The sequence below is a fragment of the Triturus cristatus genome, chromosome 4_2 (assembly GCF_964204655.1).
Source record: "Triturus cristatus chromosome 4_2, aTriCri1.1, whole genome shotgun sequence".
Classification (NCBI taxonomy): Eukaryota; Metazoa; Chordata; class Amphibia; order Caudata; family Salamandridae; genus Triturus; species Triturus cristatus.
In genome coordinates, this window is record NC_140586.1 from 33203235 (window position 1) to 33222334 (window position 19100).

The 19100-nt window shown below is 44.7% G+C and overlaps 1 protein-coding gene across 1 annotated transcript in view; it reads left to right on the forward strand.

Annotated features, from left to right (window-relative positions):
• The window catches only part of ESYT1 (extended synaptotagmin 1), a 429479-nt gene that overhangs the window by 176592 nt on the left and 233787 nt on the right, over positions 1-19100 (forward strand). The window contains exons 8-12 of the mRNA XM_085600294.1: positions 13202-13322; positions 13439-13615; positions 13905-13987; positions 14178-14226; positions 14452-14541. Coding sequence (XP_085456420.1) covers positions 13202-13322; positions 13439-13615; positions 13905-13987; positions 14178-14226; positions 14452-14541 — 520 coding nt within the window. The remainder of the gene's footprint in view (positions 1-13201; positions 13323-13438; positions 13616-13904; positions 13988-14177; positions 14227-14451; positions 14542-19100) is intronic.

A 19100-nucleotide genomic window follows, 5' to 3' on the forward strand; every position in this document is an offset into this window, starting at 1 on the left:
AACCGGAACCCCTGGACACCGTGCACATTTGCAAATGCATCAGCTTCTCGACGTCCCGTGAGGCTGTGCATTGGGTTACTTGTGGACGACACCCCACTGAAGATTGTCGGCCTAGTCACCCCGAGTGACCGGTAGGCCGCCATTTTGTGATTCCTCTCGAGGTCCCTTCGCGATCCCTGGTCCGTCGACTGGTGGGTCCCTGTGAAGGTAACTCCGACTTCCTTTGGACTTCCCTGGTTGCTCCAGACGTGCCCTGACTCCCCACCGCGTGGTGAGTCCCTCAGACCTTGCTGGTCTGCACCGAACCATCCTTCTCGTTTCTGCATGGTTGCTGTTGCCAAGGCTTGTTGTGTCCAATCAGGGCACCAACGCTGCAGTACTCTACATTCTTCGTGGGAGAGCTCGTATCCAGCTCCTGGTCGTCCACGATGCCTCCTGGTCCTCGTGGCTGAAGAGTCAAGCTTCACCTTCTTCACCTGAAACACTCGACATCGGTAGGCATTCATCTATCGTGCCCCTGGTCACTGGCAAGTGACCCAGACTCTGTTCCCTCTGCTTTCAGGTTCTTCACATCTTCGATTCAGGCTTGGATCTCTTCGGACACTTCGCATCTTCCCGGCAGCAGCACTTCTGCGTCAGCTTCCATTGAAAACGACGACGCAACCTGACACCATTTGACACCTATGCACCCAGCTTCCCTGGGTGAGGTAATTCGAGTACTCCGGTTCTCCCTTGGGTGTTGACCCTATCTAAGTTCAAAAGGGTTTGGTCCTAGTTCATCTCTAAGTGTCCCTAATCTTTAAAAATCTAACCGCGACTTCCCCTATAGAAGCTAACAAGAGCTCGCGGCTGTGTTCTCACACTGCACACGTCCCCCCGTGGGTCCCCTGTTTCACTACATTAGGTGGTTCCTTGAGGTCCCAGCGATTCTACAGGCTCTAGGCCTGGTTCTTATACCACTATTTTAGTATATGGTTTGGCTCGCCTCTAGGGCCTAACGTGTATTTGTGCTACTTACCTGTAATATTTGAAGTGTAACTTATGTGTTTTGACCTCTAGCCTCATAAAGAGACTAGTAGGATGTGTTTAGTAATAAGTACATATATTTTATATATATACCTGGTGTGGTTTCCTTTCATTTAGCCATTCATGAGATTATAGACTGGTAAAACAAGCTGGTTTTTCATTTCTTCAAGACTTAGCCTGAAGGCTGCTCTCCATAGCTACCACTAGGATAGCTTTCAATAAAGGCTGTCTAACCTATCATCAATAAGGGGTTGTTTGGACTGGTGCAAGGTGCCCACTATAACTAGTGGACAGCATATACCAGGCCAACTTCTCACATTACATGTGCTCTTTTTCTGCCCAGGATATAAGAAGTTGAGAAAACGATGGCTGATCCAGGTATATAGAAACCTAGTACCAGGCACTGCATAGAGGCTTGTAGGATATTGAAATATGATACGTGTCTCCCTGTCGCATTTTCGGTAGCAGGCTTTTTGCTCTCTATGTGGTGCACTCGCAGAGCTCTTTTGAAGTTGACCGCCATAGATTTTTGCTGATTACTCTATAACAGTTTTTACTGGACTCTGAATGTCTTTTCATCTGTATGTAATATTTATGTTTTTGAAAGAGCTCTTTTAACTATATTAGCGATGTATATTTGGTTTTATAAATAGTGTACTTGCAACTAACAAGATGAAAGGTGGTTTCTGGGATAGGGCGTATGCAATGTAAACAGTTTACAGTTGATAGACACAGGCACTTAAAAAAAACAAGATACTGTAATGAATGGCCAGTGGGCTTGAGCTTGTCCTTATGAGGATTACTGTATGTTTACTAATGGTCGCTTTCTATATTGCACATATATTGCACATGCACTTTAATGAAGTTTTTGGGTTCTGGCCGGCCAAAACACATTTCTTTTCCATGTCATATTTATGTGATGAACATGCACTCCTGCGAAATTAATGGATTTCCTTTTACTATTTTATCTTTGAATCAAATGAAATGTACTGTATCATACATATACTTTTGTGGTCATATTGGCCGAAATAAAGTTTAAAAGAAGAAGAAGAAGAAAAGAAACTGTAACATCTCACTAAAAAAGTGAGCAGAATACATTGAACACCTATATAAACTGCCCCTGCCCTCAACAACAAGTGCAACACCATTAACAAGTCAGGGAGATAAAGTATGGCTAGATAAAACTTCAGCACAGAGGGAGGGGAATCCACAATCATCGGCTACATCAAAATGTGCTCCATATTTATTGGGATTTTTGGCCTTTGAGATACCGATGGTGTCCTTGAGAAGGGTGGAACCCCCTGTTAGTGAGGAAATGCCCCCAAAGTAAGCAGTCAATGACTCAGCAAAAAAACTGTCAAGATGACGATAAGTAAATTAAGAGAGTTTGGGGTTCTGGGTACCAATTGGGTATCTGATGCTCTTCTTAATCGGACAACTCCTTGTGGGGCCTGATTTTAACATCTGTCTAAGATGACTGCTTTTGCACAAGCTTCATTCCAGCCAGCCTGCAGGGGATCTATTTTGGTTCCAATTCATAAGAAGGGAGCCAGAAATCACCAAGTGACTATCAAATGATTGCGCTACTAGATGTAGAGGGAAAATGTTATGGTCGACTCCTGAATGAGGAACTAGAAGCATGTGCTGATGATAAACAACTAATCCCATGATTGCAATCTGGATTCCAAAGAAATTGCCACATCGAGGACAATTTGACCACCATGTCTTTCATAATTGAGGATTTTGTCCGCCTAAAAGCTTTTCCCACTTTATGCGACATTAATTGATTTAACTAACGCCTTTGACAACATCCCAAGAGATTGTCTGTGGGCAAAGCTTTACAGCTGGGGGATTGCAATCATATCCTTGTATAGTGAGACATGAGTAAAAATCAAACTGACAACAAACTGGTCCACCTCAGAGAAAATCAATAAAATAAAGGCCTTTAGCAAGAATGTATCCTTGCTCCCCTGTTAATTTACCTCTTTATAGTGGGTTTGGAAAGCAACTTGATTAACTCCAGATCGTGCCCACCGTGGTTAGTCAACCAGAGGTTCTGAGTACTCCAGTATGCCAATTGCATGGTTATCCTCAATCACACTCAAGTTGGCTTACACAGTTCTTTCAACGCCCTGGCTCAATATTGCAATGCCAATGTCATTAAGATCACTTTAAACAAAACCAAAATAGTGATATCTGGCAGGAAACTATTTTTAAAAGGGTCTTGTTACGTGGAGAGCGCGCTTCTGATAGGAGCAAAGGGTTTTAAATATCTGGGGGTGCACTTGGATGAAAGTGGCGGCAAAAGAGCACAAGAAGATGTTTTAATGGAATCTGCCAAATAGTTATCATGTGTAGTGGAGCATATAAAAACAAGCTTGGCTTGTCCAAATTTGCAAGCTCTTTTAACAGTAATGGCCTGCAAAGTGATGCCCACCCTCTCCTATGGAGCTATAATGTTTAAAGTTCAGATATTTGAACTGCTGGACAAACAGCAATGCACACAATATCGAAGAGTGTTTGTTCTCCCAGACTTTACCAGCCAAGCTCATATTAGGCTGGAATTTAACATCTCCAAGCAAAATCTGGTGTATTGTGCCAAATGGTTAATATAGTGTTTAAATCTATAAACAGCAAAGACCAGTGTATTAAAACAACTGCTATGGAGGAAAATACAAGAGCAGAACTCTGAATGGGGTGCTTTCCTAAGGAAGTCCATTCAAGTACTGTATGTGGAAAATGTCATCAACTCTGATCTCTCGATAAAGGCTATGGCAAAACTACTAATGAAGAACCCAAAAGCCCTATCGGCTTCCCAAGACCTGAGGGATTTAAGGAACAAGATGCATGGTAGCTGGGCCACTAATCTGTATTCTCCTGACTGCCTCCCAGATTATTTGTGCCTCCGGATCTCCATCAGGACAAAAATTAGCCTTATGAGGATTCGATGCAGTGTAATACTTGCTGCGGTTGCCCTGCATCTGCCAGAGACTAATACCGTTGAAGTTTTGGCTATGGCCAGTGTTTCGTACTTTGAAAATCCTAAATCCAATCTTGTAGGAGCGCAGTCATCTGTTGCTTAAGAGGCGAATCATGTCAGCTTTCAAGTCACTTAGTATGGTACATGAAAGTGGTGGTAGATCTACAGCAACAGGCTGGCATTCCCAACGTTTAAACCCAAGGAAGAAAGCTGAACAATATCCTGCCCAAAATCCTGATACGCTTTATAATTTATGGGTGCATTAAGTTTTTTTCTGAATAATTAAATATGAATTTTATGTTTTTATCTGCTTTGCACTGAAGAAAGGAGGGTTAGGTGTATGGTTTTGGGGGTATTGTGTGTAATGGCACAACAGCTCAAGCTGGAGGTTATCTAAGGGGAATCGGGTAACTCTCTTATTGAAGGATGCACAGGGCTTAGAGGGGCGGTGTGCAATAATGGGAACAATGCAACTTTCACCGAAGGATAACTAAGGGTATGGTATGTTTCAGGCAATCTTGCATGCAATTTTTTGGAATAAAAGGATCTGAGCAATTATCACAGTAGGAAATAAGGGTAAGAATGTCAAGCGAGCATGAGTGCAATACTTGGGAAGAGTGCAATTTTTATTAAAGCTGTAGAACTGCTATCTTAGGTATAAGTGAGTTAGCAATCCTAATGGGAATTGGCCATTTGTATTAGCAGATTCTCATTTTAAGTAAAGTGGGGTTTGTATTGGGGGAATTATGTTATTTTTAAGTGAAAGATAATCAGCATAAGTGAATTGTGATATAAAGATTTAATTTCCGGTTGTTGGTTCACAAATAAAATGTGCAAACAAGGTCTTTTTATAATGTGTAAGAAGGTTTTCCTCTTTTTAAAGGTCACTGGGTGGGGGGACACATATCATTGTTGTAATGATTTTCATTAATCGAACAGTTCAATAAATCTTAATGTTATCTTCTACCTAAAGTTGTATGTCCTTCCATGTGAGCCAATCCATCACCATTCTTGTGATTTCCTCTTTGCCAGACCCCTCGAAAGAGGAGGAGAGGCTCCACTGACTTGATCCTAAGAGAACCATGAACATTAAATTGAGTGCATGGAGCACTGTGTAGATAACATTGAGTACTGCATAGAAAATAAGCAGTTCATATGGTTTGCCAATGTCGAGAAGGTGAAGGCAGAACAGAAGAGAACTCTATCACGCTGGAGAGTGCTCTAACTTCAAACATCCTGTGGTCTGGAAGGAGTTTCTTGAGAGCTATCGACCCACTATACCAGGGCTAAGGCTGCTAGGGCGGCACTAGTGAGGCGTATTGCTGTCCTCGACATATATCATGGTGCCTCATGGGCGTCCATGTACACATTCACCATGCACTACTGCCTCGACGGTCATGATGGTCATGTCTGCAGGTAAAGCCCTTTTGCCCAAGTCAGACATTGCCATATGTCCGTGACCAGCAGCAGCATTTGATTTAAGAAATCCGCATGCAGTACAGTGCTTACTATTATTGTAAAGGTGTAGAATTTGTGGTTAGATAGAGTATCCGCTAGAAAGCATGTTACTGAAGATAAGTAACTTCTTCTCAACATGCATGCACCTGTCCATGTTAGCATGGCATTGTGTTAAAGGCAGACCCTCAGAGCTACTCAAGAGCCACACTATACCCTTTCTGTCAGTCATCAGCCCTGGTTCATCCAGTGTTTTATTATATCATGCACAGTGGTATCATCTGGTATACCAAGCAACATCTACTTTGCCTCAAATTGCTGTGTTCTATTAAGTATTAAATTCCCACAACCTCCAACACACTTCCAGAAAATCGCCTCAGTCGGGTGCAGAGTCATATGGTGTGAAGGAAGTCACCCTCACCAAACCGTCTAAGACAGATATCCGAGTAAATTTTCCCTCCTAACTTTACTCTAACACATGTGTAATATACTGTATAGGTTTTTGAGTGGTACCAGTATGAAACAAGCTCTGTTACCCGCTTCTTGAGGATATTTGCAATGCCTTTTCCCATTCGATGTACTCCATGTCACATTTAAGACCTTACTTAAAACTTTTGCTGACAGGATAATCGGTCAAGATGTGACGGATACCCCTCTGCCGAATTTTAAGTGCCATAGGTTATAATATACTTGTAGTATGGCGGATAGGACAGCTGCCACATTTGTGACGGAGTATCCAGTCCGCCAAACTCTAAGTAAGGCCCTTAGTTCTTAAACTACTCAGTAACCCCGAGTTTTTATGAACTAGGGTTTACATGTTAAAGAGACCACCCTTTGCGACAATGCTGCAGACAGCATCTATGCTCGAACTGGGTACCACCAGGAATCTGGATATTATCTTGGATATGGACCCATTGTGCATGTCGAAAGCTTAGGTATCTGAACATTTCCGTGGCCATCATACTGAATTGCCACTGTGAACTGGTCGAATGATTTTAGGTGCACTGGTCCCCAAACATCCCCAAGGTGGATATCCCAATCATGTCCCAGCAGCAAAACCTCTACAGGTATCCCAATTCCTCCAAATCACCTCAATCTTAATAGTGGGAAGAGTCCCATATAATTTGTCATTCCATCCCATTTTTCTTGTGCATTTTTTCCACACCTCAACAACTGTGGCGAAGTGGATCTACATTTGTTTAACCTGCATGGTCTCGGAGAGTGCTGGACCCAATATGCATGTCGAAAACTAAGGTACCTCAACATTTCCATGCCCGCCATCCTGAATTCAGCTGGGAACTGGTCAAATGATTTCAGGCGTACTGGTCCGTATACATCTCCCAAGGTGGATATCCCATTTGTGTCACAGCTGCAAAACCCAGGCAGCTATCCCAATTCTTCCAGATCACCTCAATCTTGATAGTGGGAAGAGTCCCATAAATTTGACATTCCCTCCCAGTTTTCTTCTGCATTTTTTCCACACCCTAATAACTGTGGCGATGAAGAACTGCATATGTTTTATCTGCATGGTCTTAGAGAGTGCTGCAGGGTGTCTAAGCTCCCCCTCGCATGCCGATCAATTTGGAATGTTGGTTCTTGTTGGGACGTGAAGCCCCAGTCCTTTACCACCACTAATTGGGATAACTAGTAGTAATATTTTTGATTGGGAAGTGCGCTCCCACCATCATAGACTTCTAATGGCATTGTGTTCAGATCTATCCTTGGAGGCTTTCTCTTCCTCAACAGGGTGTTGATCGTCTCATCCACCCTTGGGAAGAATATCTCTGGCTGCCAGTATGGAGAGTTCTGAAGAAGATACTGAAACTTAGCAAGTGCTATCCTTTTAAAAGTGTCAAGTTTTCTCATTCATATCTCTCATGAAATGGATCTCTAATTATTTAAACACCTCAAGCACTATTTTACAACCGGAGAAGCATCCTCTCATGTAGGCCCATGCTAAGAGGGGGATACAGCACTTATGCCAGTTTATACAGAAGTCACAATACCTTCCAAATACTCAGAAAAGTATGCAGCAGTGTGTCAACAGTGATAGCTAAGTTAGTGACATATACCAATCTGCCACCTGCATATAAAGATATTCTCTTGTCTCAATGGTGTCATTGAGCCCTTTAAGCAAGACATCTTGCCAGATCCATCTTGCCAACTGTTTCAAAATTAGAGCGAAGATCAATTGTGAGAGAGGACATCCTTGTCTTGTTTCTCTGTCCAACTGAAATTCTCCTAAAAGCCCCTGGTCATCGGACTGGAGTATAGTAGATCAACCCAGGATACAAATTGCGGGCCATATCTAACCCACTTTAGTACTGACAGCATATATGCCCTCTCTACCGAGTCAAAGGCCTTAGCTGTATCTAGCACCAAGACAGCTGTTACCCTCCTCGTGTGTTCCAGGCGCACATACAACCTCCCGAGATTGTGTCTAGTGCTGTTGTGTGGCACGAAACCCAATTGATCTGCATGTATCACTGAGCCTATCACACTGTGGAGGGAGTTTGCCATAATCTTAGCTAGAATTTTAGTTTTTAAATTCATTAGGAATATCGGCCTATAAAATTCACAGTTCATTCCTGGCGTCCCAACTTTGGCTTTGATTACAAGTATAGGTGCTAGTTAGCGCACCTGATAAATAACGATACCACAGGGTATGTTATTTATTAAGGGTGTTAAATAGCACCTATTACAAGTTTATTAGGAATAACGTGGATTTTGGTGTTTAACGCAAAATCCAGATGATATGGTAAATGCCGTATACTTTTCCCCTGTTAAATTTCGTCAGGTTACCCCTGTCGAAATTTAATGAACCTTGAGGTACTTAACACATCCAATAATTATCAGATACATAAAATAACATTTGACTTGTAATTCCAAACTGCGTAAAAAGGGGATAACACACGGGTTGGAATTTACTAACCACATTATATTCAGGCCCTTTGCGTATTAATAGACTTGTCACCATCCTCAAATTTTAAGGGAGGCTACCTTCTTTTCTATTCCCCTTAAACATATGATGATGGTTGTCCACTAATTTACCATCTCCCCCTTAAAGAATTCTGACCAAAGTCCATACAGTTCAGGAACCCTCCTTCTGCTCATCTAGCCTCTGATATCTCCTCTATCGACAATGACGTCTCTAGGATATTTTTATCTGCTGAAGGGGAGTGTGGGTTTCAGCAGCTCCCACAAAAAGCCTAGCGAGTCAGATTCTGCCACTCTAAAGCTAGAGTAGTGTAAGCGATGTGCTATCTTGTCATTTCCTAGCATTATGGCTCGGTGTCTACCTTTCACTGTCTTTATCCACCTCTAAACTTCCTATCACTTACTTGAGGCATGCTGTGAGATTTTCTCCTTTATTTCATGTCCTAAAGATGTGTTTATGCAGTTATATACTTGTTTCTGGTCTCATTATTGAACAGGGAGGTGTAGTCTAGAGTAAGTTTGAACTGCCTTTGCATCTAGAGGTCCCCACATGCCAGGTTTTGTTGTTCTAGCCACAGTAAAGTATCTTCAGCCTCCTAGATTTCCTTTCCCTTTCCTATTTCTTCCAAACTACACCTGTTAAAGCTTCGCCTCTAATCATGCTTTTATAAGCATCCAAAAGGGTTATTTCTGATTGTACTGTCCCCACATTCTTTTTGGAACGTGGGGGGATGTAAGCCCGGCCTCAGGAGTACTTGCATTTTCCTCCCTGAAAATAATTGGGATGAAGCTGATGAAGGTATTATAATCATACACGCTGGGTGTTTCGTATTACTATGGCAGTGCCTCTAATAAAATCTTACTAGTTACACTTCTTTGCCCATGCCTTTTTTAGAGTACCCTCTCAAAACTGTTTATCCCACTTGCAGTGCTAGATTGCACCGCTATGCATGTAGGCCTCATTGCCAAAGTGTTTCTGCGCTTGAATATTTGCATGCACTTCCATTTCTACCCATGTCATACGTGCCAACACATCTGTCTCAGCAGGGTAACTCACAATTTTTTAAACCACATACAGCTTTATTTTTGCTGACTTCTCCCTAAAATTGACTCCAAATCAATGCAAGCCAAATAAATTCTTCTGATTTTTAAAAAAAAAATTTAAACGTCCCTCTTTCTTGCTTCCAAATGTTGCCATTATGTCCTTTATGGCGTTTTACTTCCCTGTGCTCAGGGAGAGAGCAGGTCTATCTGGAAATGTGTGTGTACTGAAAGAAATATGTACTGGAAGTACCTATGGTTCAAGTACAAGTGTCAATATTCAATAATACTTAATGCAATAGACAGGACAAATGTACTTCCCTGATAACTTGCATTGGTGTAAAATGCATTTGGAAAAAAACTAAGCTATTAACGAGTCCAATTAAATAAATCAGGCATCTTCCGCTTACTTTGTGAGTGTTGGAAAGTGAAGATCCAGTGAAATATGGAGGTCATCTCCCTCGACATGCCATCAATTAGGCACTACGTTTACAGCTTTAGGCATGTCACTTACAAATCATTGACATCATGCGTTTAAGTCTAATTAGTTTAACTGAAGCCAACAGACCCTTCAAGATTAAATGCCTTCAAGTGCTTGGAGTGCGGCTCCCCTGGCTAGGTTTGGCGGCTACCCAGGGAGCCATGGCGCACAGTTGGTGAACTACTAACATTGGCAAACCTCCTTATGCTTTTGGCACTAGAGAGTGACCCCTTCCCTACCCCTGTTCTATCTAGCTGGGCAGTCATCCTCATATGCAAGACTCCACCCTTGATTACTATGCCGCTTGTTATTTGTGCTATTTTAGATCCAAGTCTGACAATGGTATCAGCTTATAGTCTTAGCTGTAGAAATACAGATTTTAGAGTAATCTGTACCCTACTCCATTCCCCACTGCTGTCTCCGTACACTCACACATGTTGGCCCAGGTGCTGTCTATTATGATTGGCATCGTTGTTTTTACCTAGGTTGGCTACGCCTCTTGAGCCCACTGTAAATACGGTATGTACCAGGGATTTATAAGTCTTGCTACCGAGAGCCTGTCCATTTGTGCCCAACTAAATGGATTCCTGGAAGAACACTCTATCTGGTCCATGTCTGTGGATCATGTTAGACACTACTCCTCTTTTAATATTTTGCCCCATCCCATTGATATTCCAAGAGATGCACGTAAAGGGAATCCACACTGGTCTCTTTTATATAACCATTTACCACTGTACATAATGGAGTTATTCCTGCAAGTTATTGTAACTTCACCCAGAGTCTTGTTTCCCAGCAATGTTGTTTGTTCATGTGTATCATCTGTTCCCTCTGCCCGTCAACACCACTACAGTGCCTGCACTGTCGGATCTGCACTACCCACCTCCCCAATTCACAGCTTGCCTGATTTTCCTGAGAAAAAAATGTTGTTTTTTCAGGAGTGTGAGAAAGACCACCTTCTATGTTCTGTTCATAGGAGGTCTATCAGGTGCCAGATACCCATTGGCCATAACCTATTAAACTATTTCCCTCAGGAATTACAAGAGCTCTTAATCAGGTAAAAGCTTAGCGTGGGAGAATCACCCTTATCACTCCCACTACTCATCTACCCAGGCATTGTGTTCTCATCTTGTAACACCTTCTAGGGTGCATGTTGTCTTTGTCCTGGCTCCGCATTCAAAGCACAATGCATGTGGACCATCATGATTCTCTGTGCTTGCATGTCTGTTGTGGAGTAGGCCCCTCTAGCATTTTATCACCCATCATGAAGTGGCTTCTCTCTAAGTGAAACCTTCATAGTGTCCGCTCTTTATTACTGGATCACGTTCTTTGGCTTGCCACCCAGGTCTTTCTCTCTCTACTTCTCAACTTCAGATGGGTGTGTAATTTTGTGGTCCTACATGGTCTTCAACCCTCCAGACAATCTCACACCTCATCCATTGATGTGAAATACTAGTATTTCACCGCAGCTGGGATTCTGAATCAAGCTGCGTACATCAGAATATACTTTAGTTCTCATTTCGTAACTATGGTATTATGTCAAATGTTCTTCATTGGTGTTGAATCGCCTCAGTGAAACCTGGGGAAAGCATCTACGCGTTTACATGCCTTAATCTGCATTTTGATCGTGCTGCTTGTCGTTTTGCATCCCTGTCCCTGAAATTGAGGATTTGGGTGATGATTGCCCTAGGCTTAACCTACAGGTTGTGCTCTGTTTACTGAAAATATTTTTAATAATCCCCTCGGTTGCAGCACTTTTTCCCATAGTTTATTCCATAGGGCTGATTTTGGCGCTCCAGCTATGCAAATCTTGTATATACGAGAGCAACTTGCCTCTTATTCACCACAAATTCGCAACTCGCTCGACATCTTCTTTCAGCAGATAAATCTCCTTCATAGTAGTGGTGTCTGTGGATGGTTCCTGTATGTTGTTTTCCACTGTCCACATCCTCTCAGAAACATTCTGTAGGTCTGCACGCAAGTCTAGGATACAGTGTCTATTTTGTGTTTCAAAGTGATTTTCGATTCTTTCATCCATCAGTGATGGGTCAGAGTCACTTGTCTGAAGAGAACACTCAGAACCCACTTCTCAGCCTGTCCTCTGCCCGTTGTCCCGCGCCGAGATAACCTTTAGGGGTTGATTTGGGTGCAATATTAAGTTAAAATAACATAACATGTAGAAACTTCGGGCATTGTGCTGGTTATTTCTTAGAGAAGGCACTTTTACTCAGTCAGTTCTTCCAGACCAAAGGAGGCCAGCCTTTTCTCATTGTGTGGGCAGCACTGTCTGGTCCTTAGAATCATCTCAGACCCACATTTTGTGACAACATCACAATTAGAGGGCGTAGAATGGGGCGAGGGGGTTTCGAGAGGATTCTATATGGTGTTTGTATATATTTTCCTCATTCCAGGGTCAGTGGTCGACTACTGGTCATCTAGGTTCCCTAGCTTATTGTGTTTTTACCAGAGGATTCTCTATGGTGTTTGCATATATTTTCCTCATTCCAGGGCCAGTGGTCGACTACTGATCTTCAAGGTTCCCTAGCTTATTGTGTTGTAACAGCTATGCATTCCTGGGTAAAAGGACTCGCTTCCCCCCTCAGCAGGGAATGAGGCATTGACTGGTCATCTTCCATTGGGTGAAAGGTCATCCATCATCCACACACTTCCTGATTCTGCATACCAGGGCGTCTTAGAGCTACATACCTCTGAGACAGTCCTTGCTCTTAATTGTTTTCCACGGCATGCCAGTCAGTAGCTCACCTCAGCCTCCTCTGTCCTCACTTTGCAAGAAAAAAGGTGGATAATAATTAGTAACACCAACGGTCCTTGTGGGGAAAGTGTGGCCCTTGACTTCCCCAGCAATAGTAAATTAAGGAAACCTTCTTACCAATAAGGTATTAATGTATTTATTTCTCATTTCAAAAAAGGATTATTATCTGAAATCAGGATAAAGTTTTGATAATTTCAAAGACTGACTAAGGTGTTCCTATTGAAGTGACGGCACAGTGAACAGGTGACAGGGGGCTGAGACACTGTTCACTGGTGTAACTGGTGATTGGTGATGCTAGTAAACTCACCAAATATGCACATGACCTCCGGGTCAGTGATTTGTGGGGGAAGGGAGGAGATTGGTGGGTATGACCTTCTGAAAGAGGTCACTGAAGCCCTGCATCTAGTTAGTTGCATGTTTATGATTGATTTTCCTGAAAGATTAAAAGAAGTACATTGCGATCCCTGCTTAAGCATTTAAAGTTGCTGACTTTCATCCTTTGTTTCTCTAGCGTCATGTCGGACACGATGGTCTTGGACATCATAGCTTGGACGATGGTGCTGCCCAACCGTCTTACTGTTGCCTTGGTCAATGATCTTCCACTGGCGGAATTGCGCTGTCCATTGCCAAGGGTATGTCTTATCTTACTGCTTACTGCACAAAGTGAATTGACAATGTAGGCGGCGTTGGCTGATGAGGGCACGCTTGAGTTTGTAGAGTCATTGTTTCTTCTCTCTGCTGTCTACAGGGCATTGTCCGAATCCATTTGTTGGAGGCCTCAAACCTTCCAAACAAGGATCTGAAAGTTAAGGGATTCGTATCTGGGAAGTCGGACCCTTATGCTGTAGTCCGCGTGGGCACACAGATTTTCACCAGCAAAACCGTCGACAATGAGGTTAACCCCAAATGGATGGAGATGTACGAGGTGAGAAATCCTGGATGTTCATGGAGGAAAAGGCCCAAGAGATTGGTTCTGTGTATCCTTGTAGCAGGTGTGCATCCAGTATGACTGTGTAGGGGCATCAATGTAGATTTCCTGAGCTAACCGGGTGAGGTATATGGAACTTTAGGGGCAACCAAAGCAGCCTTCAGTTGGATGATATAAGCTTGATATGACAACTAAGGCCCTTTCCTGGCTTGGGTTAAGTTCTCCTGTGGGAGAACATGTTGTTTGGTGAAGATTATCAGTCACAGCTGTCCTCTGCTCTTGACAGGCTATTGTTCATGAGGTCCCTGGGCAGGAGCTGGAGGTTGAAGTGTTTGACAAGGACCCTGACAAGGATGATTTCATTGGCAGGCAAGTATAATTTTCTTTTAGCGTGTATGTATTCTGAAGCATGTGTGACTTTGGTTGGGAGTGTGGGAAAATGTTCTTCTGACTTCTCCTTGGATGAACAGTTCCCCTGCCCTCTCATTCAATGGCATCACAACTTCGACTCAGATTTGTAGTTTTACATCTGCTCTATCCCTTCCCTCCCACTTTCCAGGATGAAGCTTGATCTTGGAGAAGTGAAAAAGGCACGTATAGTGGACAAGGTGAGAAGAGGAAGGGCTTCTTGGGTGCAGTGTGACTATGTTGCTGTTTAAGGGATATGGAGACCAACTGAGAAAGGAGGGCAGAGAAAGAGAGTCAGTATGGCTTAATGAACTGAACTTGACAATTAAGGGGCAGATATTTTCAGACTCATTGACTTAAATAGCCTGACTGTCAGTGACAGTATTTCATAGCGTGGACTTGATTTGTCCCCTCTTCTCTTGCAGTGGTATACGCTTGAAGAAGCAGCATCTGGGAAGATCCGCTTCTGCCTAGAGTGGTTGTCATTGATGTCCAACACGTCAAAATTGGAGGAGGTACGCCAGAGTTTCAAAGAACCTGTGGCAGTGAAGGGTTGGAGAAAGCTCCATTCCTGTATTATGCTTTCGTATATCTCAAGGAATTAATACCTCTGTATTAAGTTAACACCTACATGAAAAGGTGCCTCCACCTTAATATCAAGAAAGCTTTGTGGTAGGTTGAAGAGAGGAGTAAATTCTGCCAGGCTTTTAAAAGTGCTGTCAGACCAAGCAGATTTGTAGTGCATCTGAATTTAAGCGCAATAGGATGAGTAAGACAGTTAATTTTACAGCCTTTTATTCATTTTGCTTGTTGCAATGTAACTAATAATTGTACTTCAGAAGGTGAAATGTTGCAAATACAACAAGACCCCTTTTGCAGGGCCTGATATGGTTGCGGTTTATCAACTGGGTATTGTCACTGTTCTATGATGATGTCAGACTCACTGTCTCATCATCTTCACATCTGCATTTCTGGCCTTGTTCGTAGTCTCTCCTTGAATTCTTCATTAATGGGCCCTAACCAGGTTCAGACACTTTAGAACACTCCTAACCTATAAGCCCAGGTAAAAACACTTAAAAATAAATATTAAATATTTTTTCTTTTCCTGCTCTCAATTCAAAACATATACAATAAAAAGAATTACATTCAGCTGTCCTGTAAGAAAAATAAATGTTCCTTTTAGAAGCAGCAAGCTTCCAAAGCGCTAACTCCCAGAGAAGGCACTCCGCAGAATTTATTCGACTACATGAGCGCAGGATTGCTATATATCGCCTTGAGTTTTGCGCAAGGTTTTTATTCTGAAACAACATGCTTTTCAACTTTTGTTGTATTTTTAATCTTTTGTTTGAATATTTTTTCCTCTATCGTAAAGATTTTTTTTACTTTTATAAAATTGTGTTTGTGGCATATACAACTGCAGATACACATACCGTGCATACTACTGCCATCTAGTGTTGGGCTTGGACATGTGCAACTTGTATTTTTAATTTTTTGTTTTAAGTCTTTCTAGTCACAAGATATAGTGCATGGGTAGTCACAAACTTTCTCTCGGGGGCCAAATTTACAGTGTGGTTTGTGGCCGAGGGCCACACCAGTGGGGCGGGGTCAGAGGGGGAGGGGCGGGGCTAAAGCAAAAAAAAATTGGGACCATGAGGTGGAACACAGGTCCCTGCAGCAGACGCCTTCGTCCACTGAGCCACCAGAACCAGCATACACAGATCTCTCTCTCTCTCTCTCTCCCTCTCCCCCTCCCTCTCTCTCCCTCCCTCTCCCTCCCTCCCCCTGTCTCTCTCCCCCTGTCTCTCTCCGTCTCTCTCCTTGTCTCTCCCCGTCTCTCTCCCTCCGTCGTCCTCCCTCCGTCGCCCTCCTCCCTCTGTCGCCCTCCTCCCTCTGTCGCCCTCCCTCTGTCGCCCTCCCTCTGTCGTCCTCCCTCTGTCTCCCTCTCTGTCTCCCTCTCTGTCTCCCTCTCTTTCTCCCTCTCTGTCTCCCTCTCTGTGTCTCCCTCCTTCTGTCTCCCTCCTTCTGTCTCCCTCCCGCTGTCTCCCTCCCTCTGTCTCTCTCCCTCTGTCTCCCTCTCTCTCCCTCTGTACGTCTCCCTTCCTCCGTCTCCCTCCCTGTCTCTCTCCCTCCCTGTCTCTCTCCCTCCCTGTCTCCCTCCGTCTTCCTCCCTCTCCCTTTGTCTCCCTCCCTGTCTCCCTCTGTCTCCCTCCCTCTCTCTCCCTCCCTCTCTCTCCTTCCCTCTCCCTCCTTCCGTCCCCCGCCATCTCCCTCCCTTCGCCTTCCTCCCTCCGTCTCCCTCCCTCCCTCCCTCTCCCTCCCTCCCTCTGTCTCACTCCATCTCCCTCCCTCCGTCTCCCTCCCTCTCCCTCTGTCTCTCTCCCTCTGTCTCCCTCCCTCTCCCTCTGTCTCTCTCCCTCTGTCTCCCTCTCTCTCTGTCTCCCTCCGTATGTCTCCCTGCCTCCGTCTCCCTCCCTCCGTCTCCCTCCCTCCCTGTCTCTCTCCCTCCCTGTCTCCCTCTGTCTCCCTCCCTCCGTCTGTCTCCCTCCGTCTCCCTCCCTACCTGTCTCCCTCCCTCTCCCTCCCTCCCTCTCCCTCCTTCTGTCCCCCTCCATCTCCCTCCCTCCCTCTGTCTCCCTCCCTCTGTCTCCCTCCCTCCGTCTCTCTCTCTCTCTGTCTCCCTCCCTTTATCTCTCCCTGTCTCTCTCCCTGTCTCTCTCCCTCCCTCTGTCTCCCTCCCTCTCCCTCTGTCTCCCTCTCTCTGTCATCTCGCCCGTGTGTGTGTCAGCCCTCAGCCTGGGCTGAGACAGCTTCCCAGCGTGCACACACAGCCCCCCTGAGACAGCTTCCCAGCACTCACACACAGCCGCACCGCACCCCAGTACTTCACAGGTCGTTAAAAGACCATTTGCATAATAATAAACGTTGTTGTATTTCACCTCTTAGGCCCCTGCATCTCCACTTTGACAATCACTGAAATCCCCCGGCCCCCACAGGGCAGAGTCTCAGAGTCCGGGCCGCTGGCGGCCCGCGGGCCGTACTATGAGTAACCCTGATATAGTGACTGCTCCTAATACTAGTAATGCGCACAGGCATTGGTTCATTGTTGGAATGTTTTTTTTCCACCGCTGGGCCTCCGACAAGCTCTGGGTCGACGCCTCATGGTGTTTGTCTCCAAGCGATTTTAAGATTCTATGTTCACATTGGTGAAAACCGTTGGTGTTTGCAACACCTTTCGATGTTGTTGCAACCTTTGTTGTACTCGACGACCATGGTTTTAGTCAATGCCATCCTCTGTGTCCTTTCCCCTTTTAGGGCCTTCCTTAACGTTTTACTCCATGAAAATGTTGATTGCGTGATGGAAAGAACTCCATTCCAGAGCTGTCCACAATCGTGCAAAGTATCCCTGGACAAACCTTCATTAGGTTATCAACCCCTGTCTGTCTCTGGAGCACGCTGAGGCTTCCTGCTCTTCCTGCCTTGCTTTCTGTTCTAAAAATAAATTTTGCTATCAACATCTTGCTTGACGACCCATTGTACAGCAGAAGGAAGATAACATTCCCGACCTCTTGGTGGGCAGGGACAACCCGGGGGACAAGGGTCTGGATTCCTTAGGTGAGCAGCCCCAAGCTGAGCTTCAATTCTGAGTCAGAGATAGAAGAAGTACAGGTCCTCAAGGTCCAGGGCACAGTAACCATAAGTATGCCATCCGTCCCTCCATTTCTGTCCCATCAATGAATAGGGCCGTCGGGACTTCAGCCCTGACGCCCAACATCAGGCTTCCGGTCCGCCACTGCCAGAGGGCCATTGTTGCCACATAAAACACGCATTGTAACCTACTCCGAGCCACTCTCCGTTACTAAAACAACCGCAGAAGATTCTGATCCCTGTGCTGACAACACCTTCAATGTCGAGAGCTTTTTCTGAAGACTTGGGGCCTGATTACTATCTTGGCAGATGGGATACTCCCTCACAACCATGACGGATATCCCTCTTTGCAGTATTACAAGTTACATACGTTATATTGTAATTGTAATTCGGCGGACGGGATATCCGTCACATTTGTGATGGAGTAACCCTGCCTGCCAAGATCGTAATCAGGACCTTAATCTACCCCTAAACCCCCTCGGTGCCAGCGAGACAGAAACCAGTCTTGCGGCCGAAATGCCTATTGCCCACAACCTGTCATTCACAGCATCTAGGGACCAGCCCATCCTGCAGAATTTAGAGGAGGAGCTCAATACAGTTAGAAGAGGATTCTCATTCACCCACAAGCTGGCATGATCCTCTCCCAGCCTCCACCAAAGGCTCAGGCATCTATCCCTCACAAGAGGAAGTTGACTTTTGATAATGCTCTTGCACTGGAGTCAGAACCACCAGCCAAGACCAGAAAGCACCAGGATATGGGTAGCAGACCTCTACCTCCTAGACACCATCCTTCTCCTCCTCCTCTGCCCCCCTTCTCCTCTCCCTGCTGTTCTTTAAACACTGGGAAGCATGAATCACAAGAGGGTTCCTTACATTATTACCTCAGAGGGGGTTAGTGGGTGGTCCAAGTTACCCACTAGATCTCTGTGAGGCCCCAATTGACCTTAAGCCCCATGATGACCTGTGGGACAACTATGATGTTGAGAAGGACCTGGACCTTTACCCTGCCAAACCATACCTACTAATGACATTACCTCTTACCATGAGGTTCTGCATCGGACTGCCACCTTTCATAAAGTGGGGATGCACAAGGTCCAAGAAGATGAGAATTTCCTCTTAGAGAAGCCCTCCTCCACTGAGTGTTCTTTACAATTCCTCCCTATGTCAAGGGAGTGCTAAAGACAGCTTCTGAAGTATTCAAGGAGTCTATTAAAGCCAGGGTGGTCAAACCCGGGCTAGATGAAAAGTACAATCCCTCCCCCTTAGACCCTCCCATATATCAGAAGTCAAATGCCTCCGGACTCCCTCGTAGTTCATATATCCCTTAAGCATGCCAACGCCTAGGCCACCGGCGCCAGCACTACACCAGACAAGGAGAACAGGAAGATCGATGTGACTGGTAAGAGGGTTCCCATCTCACTCAGCAACT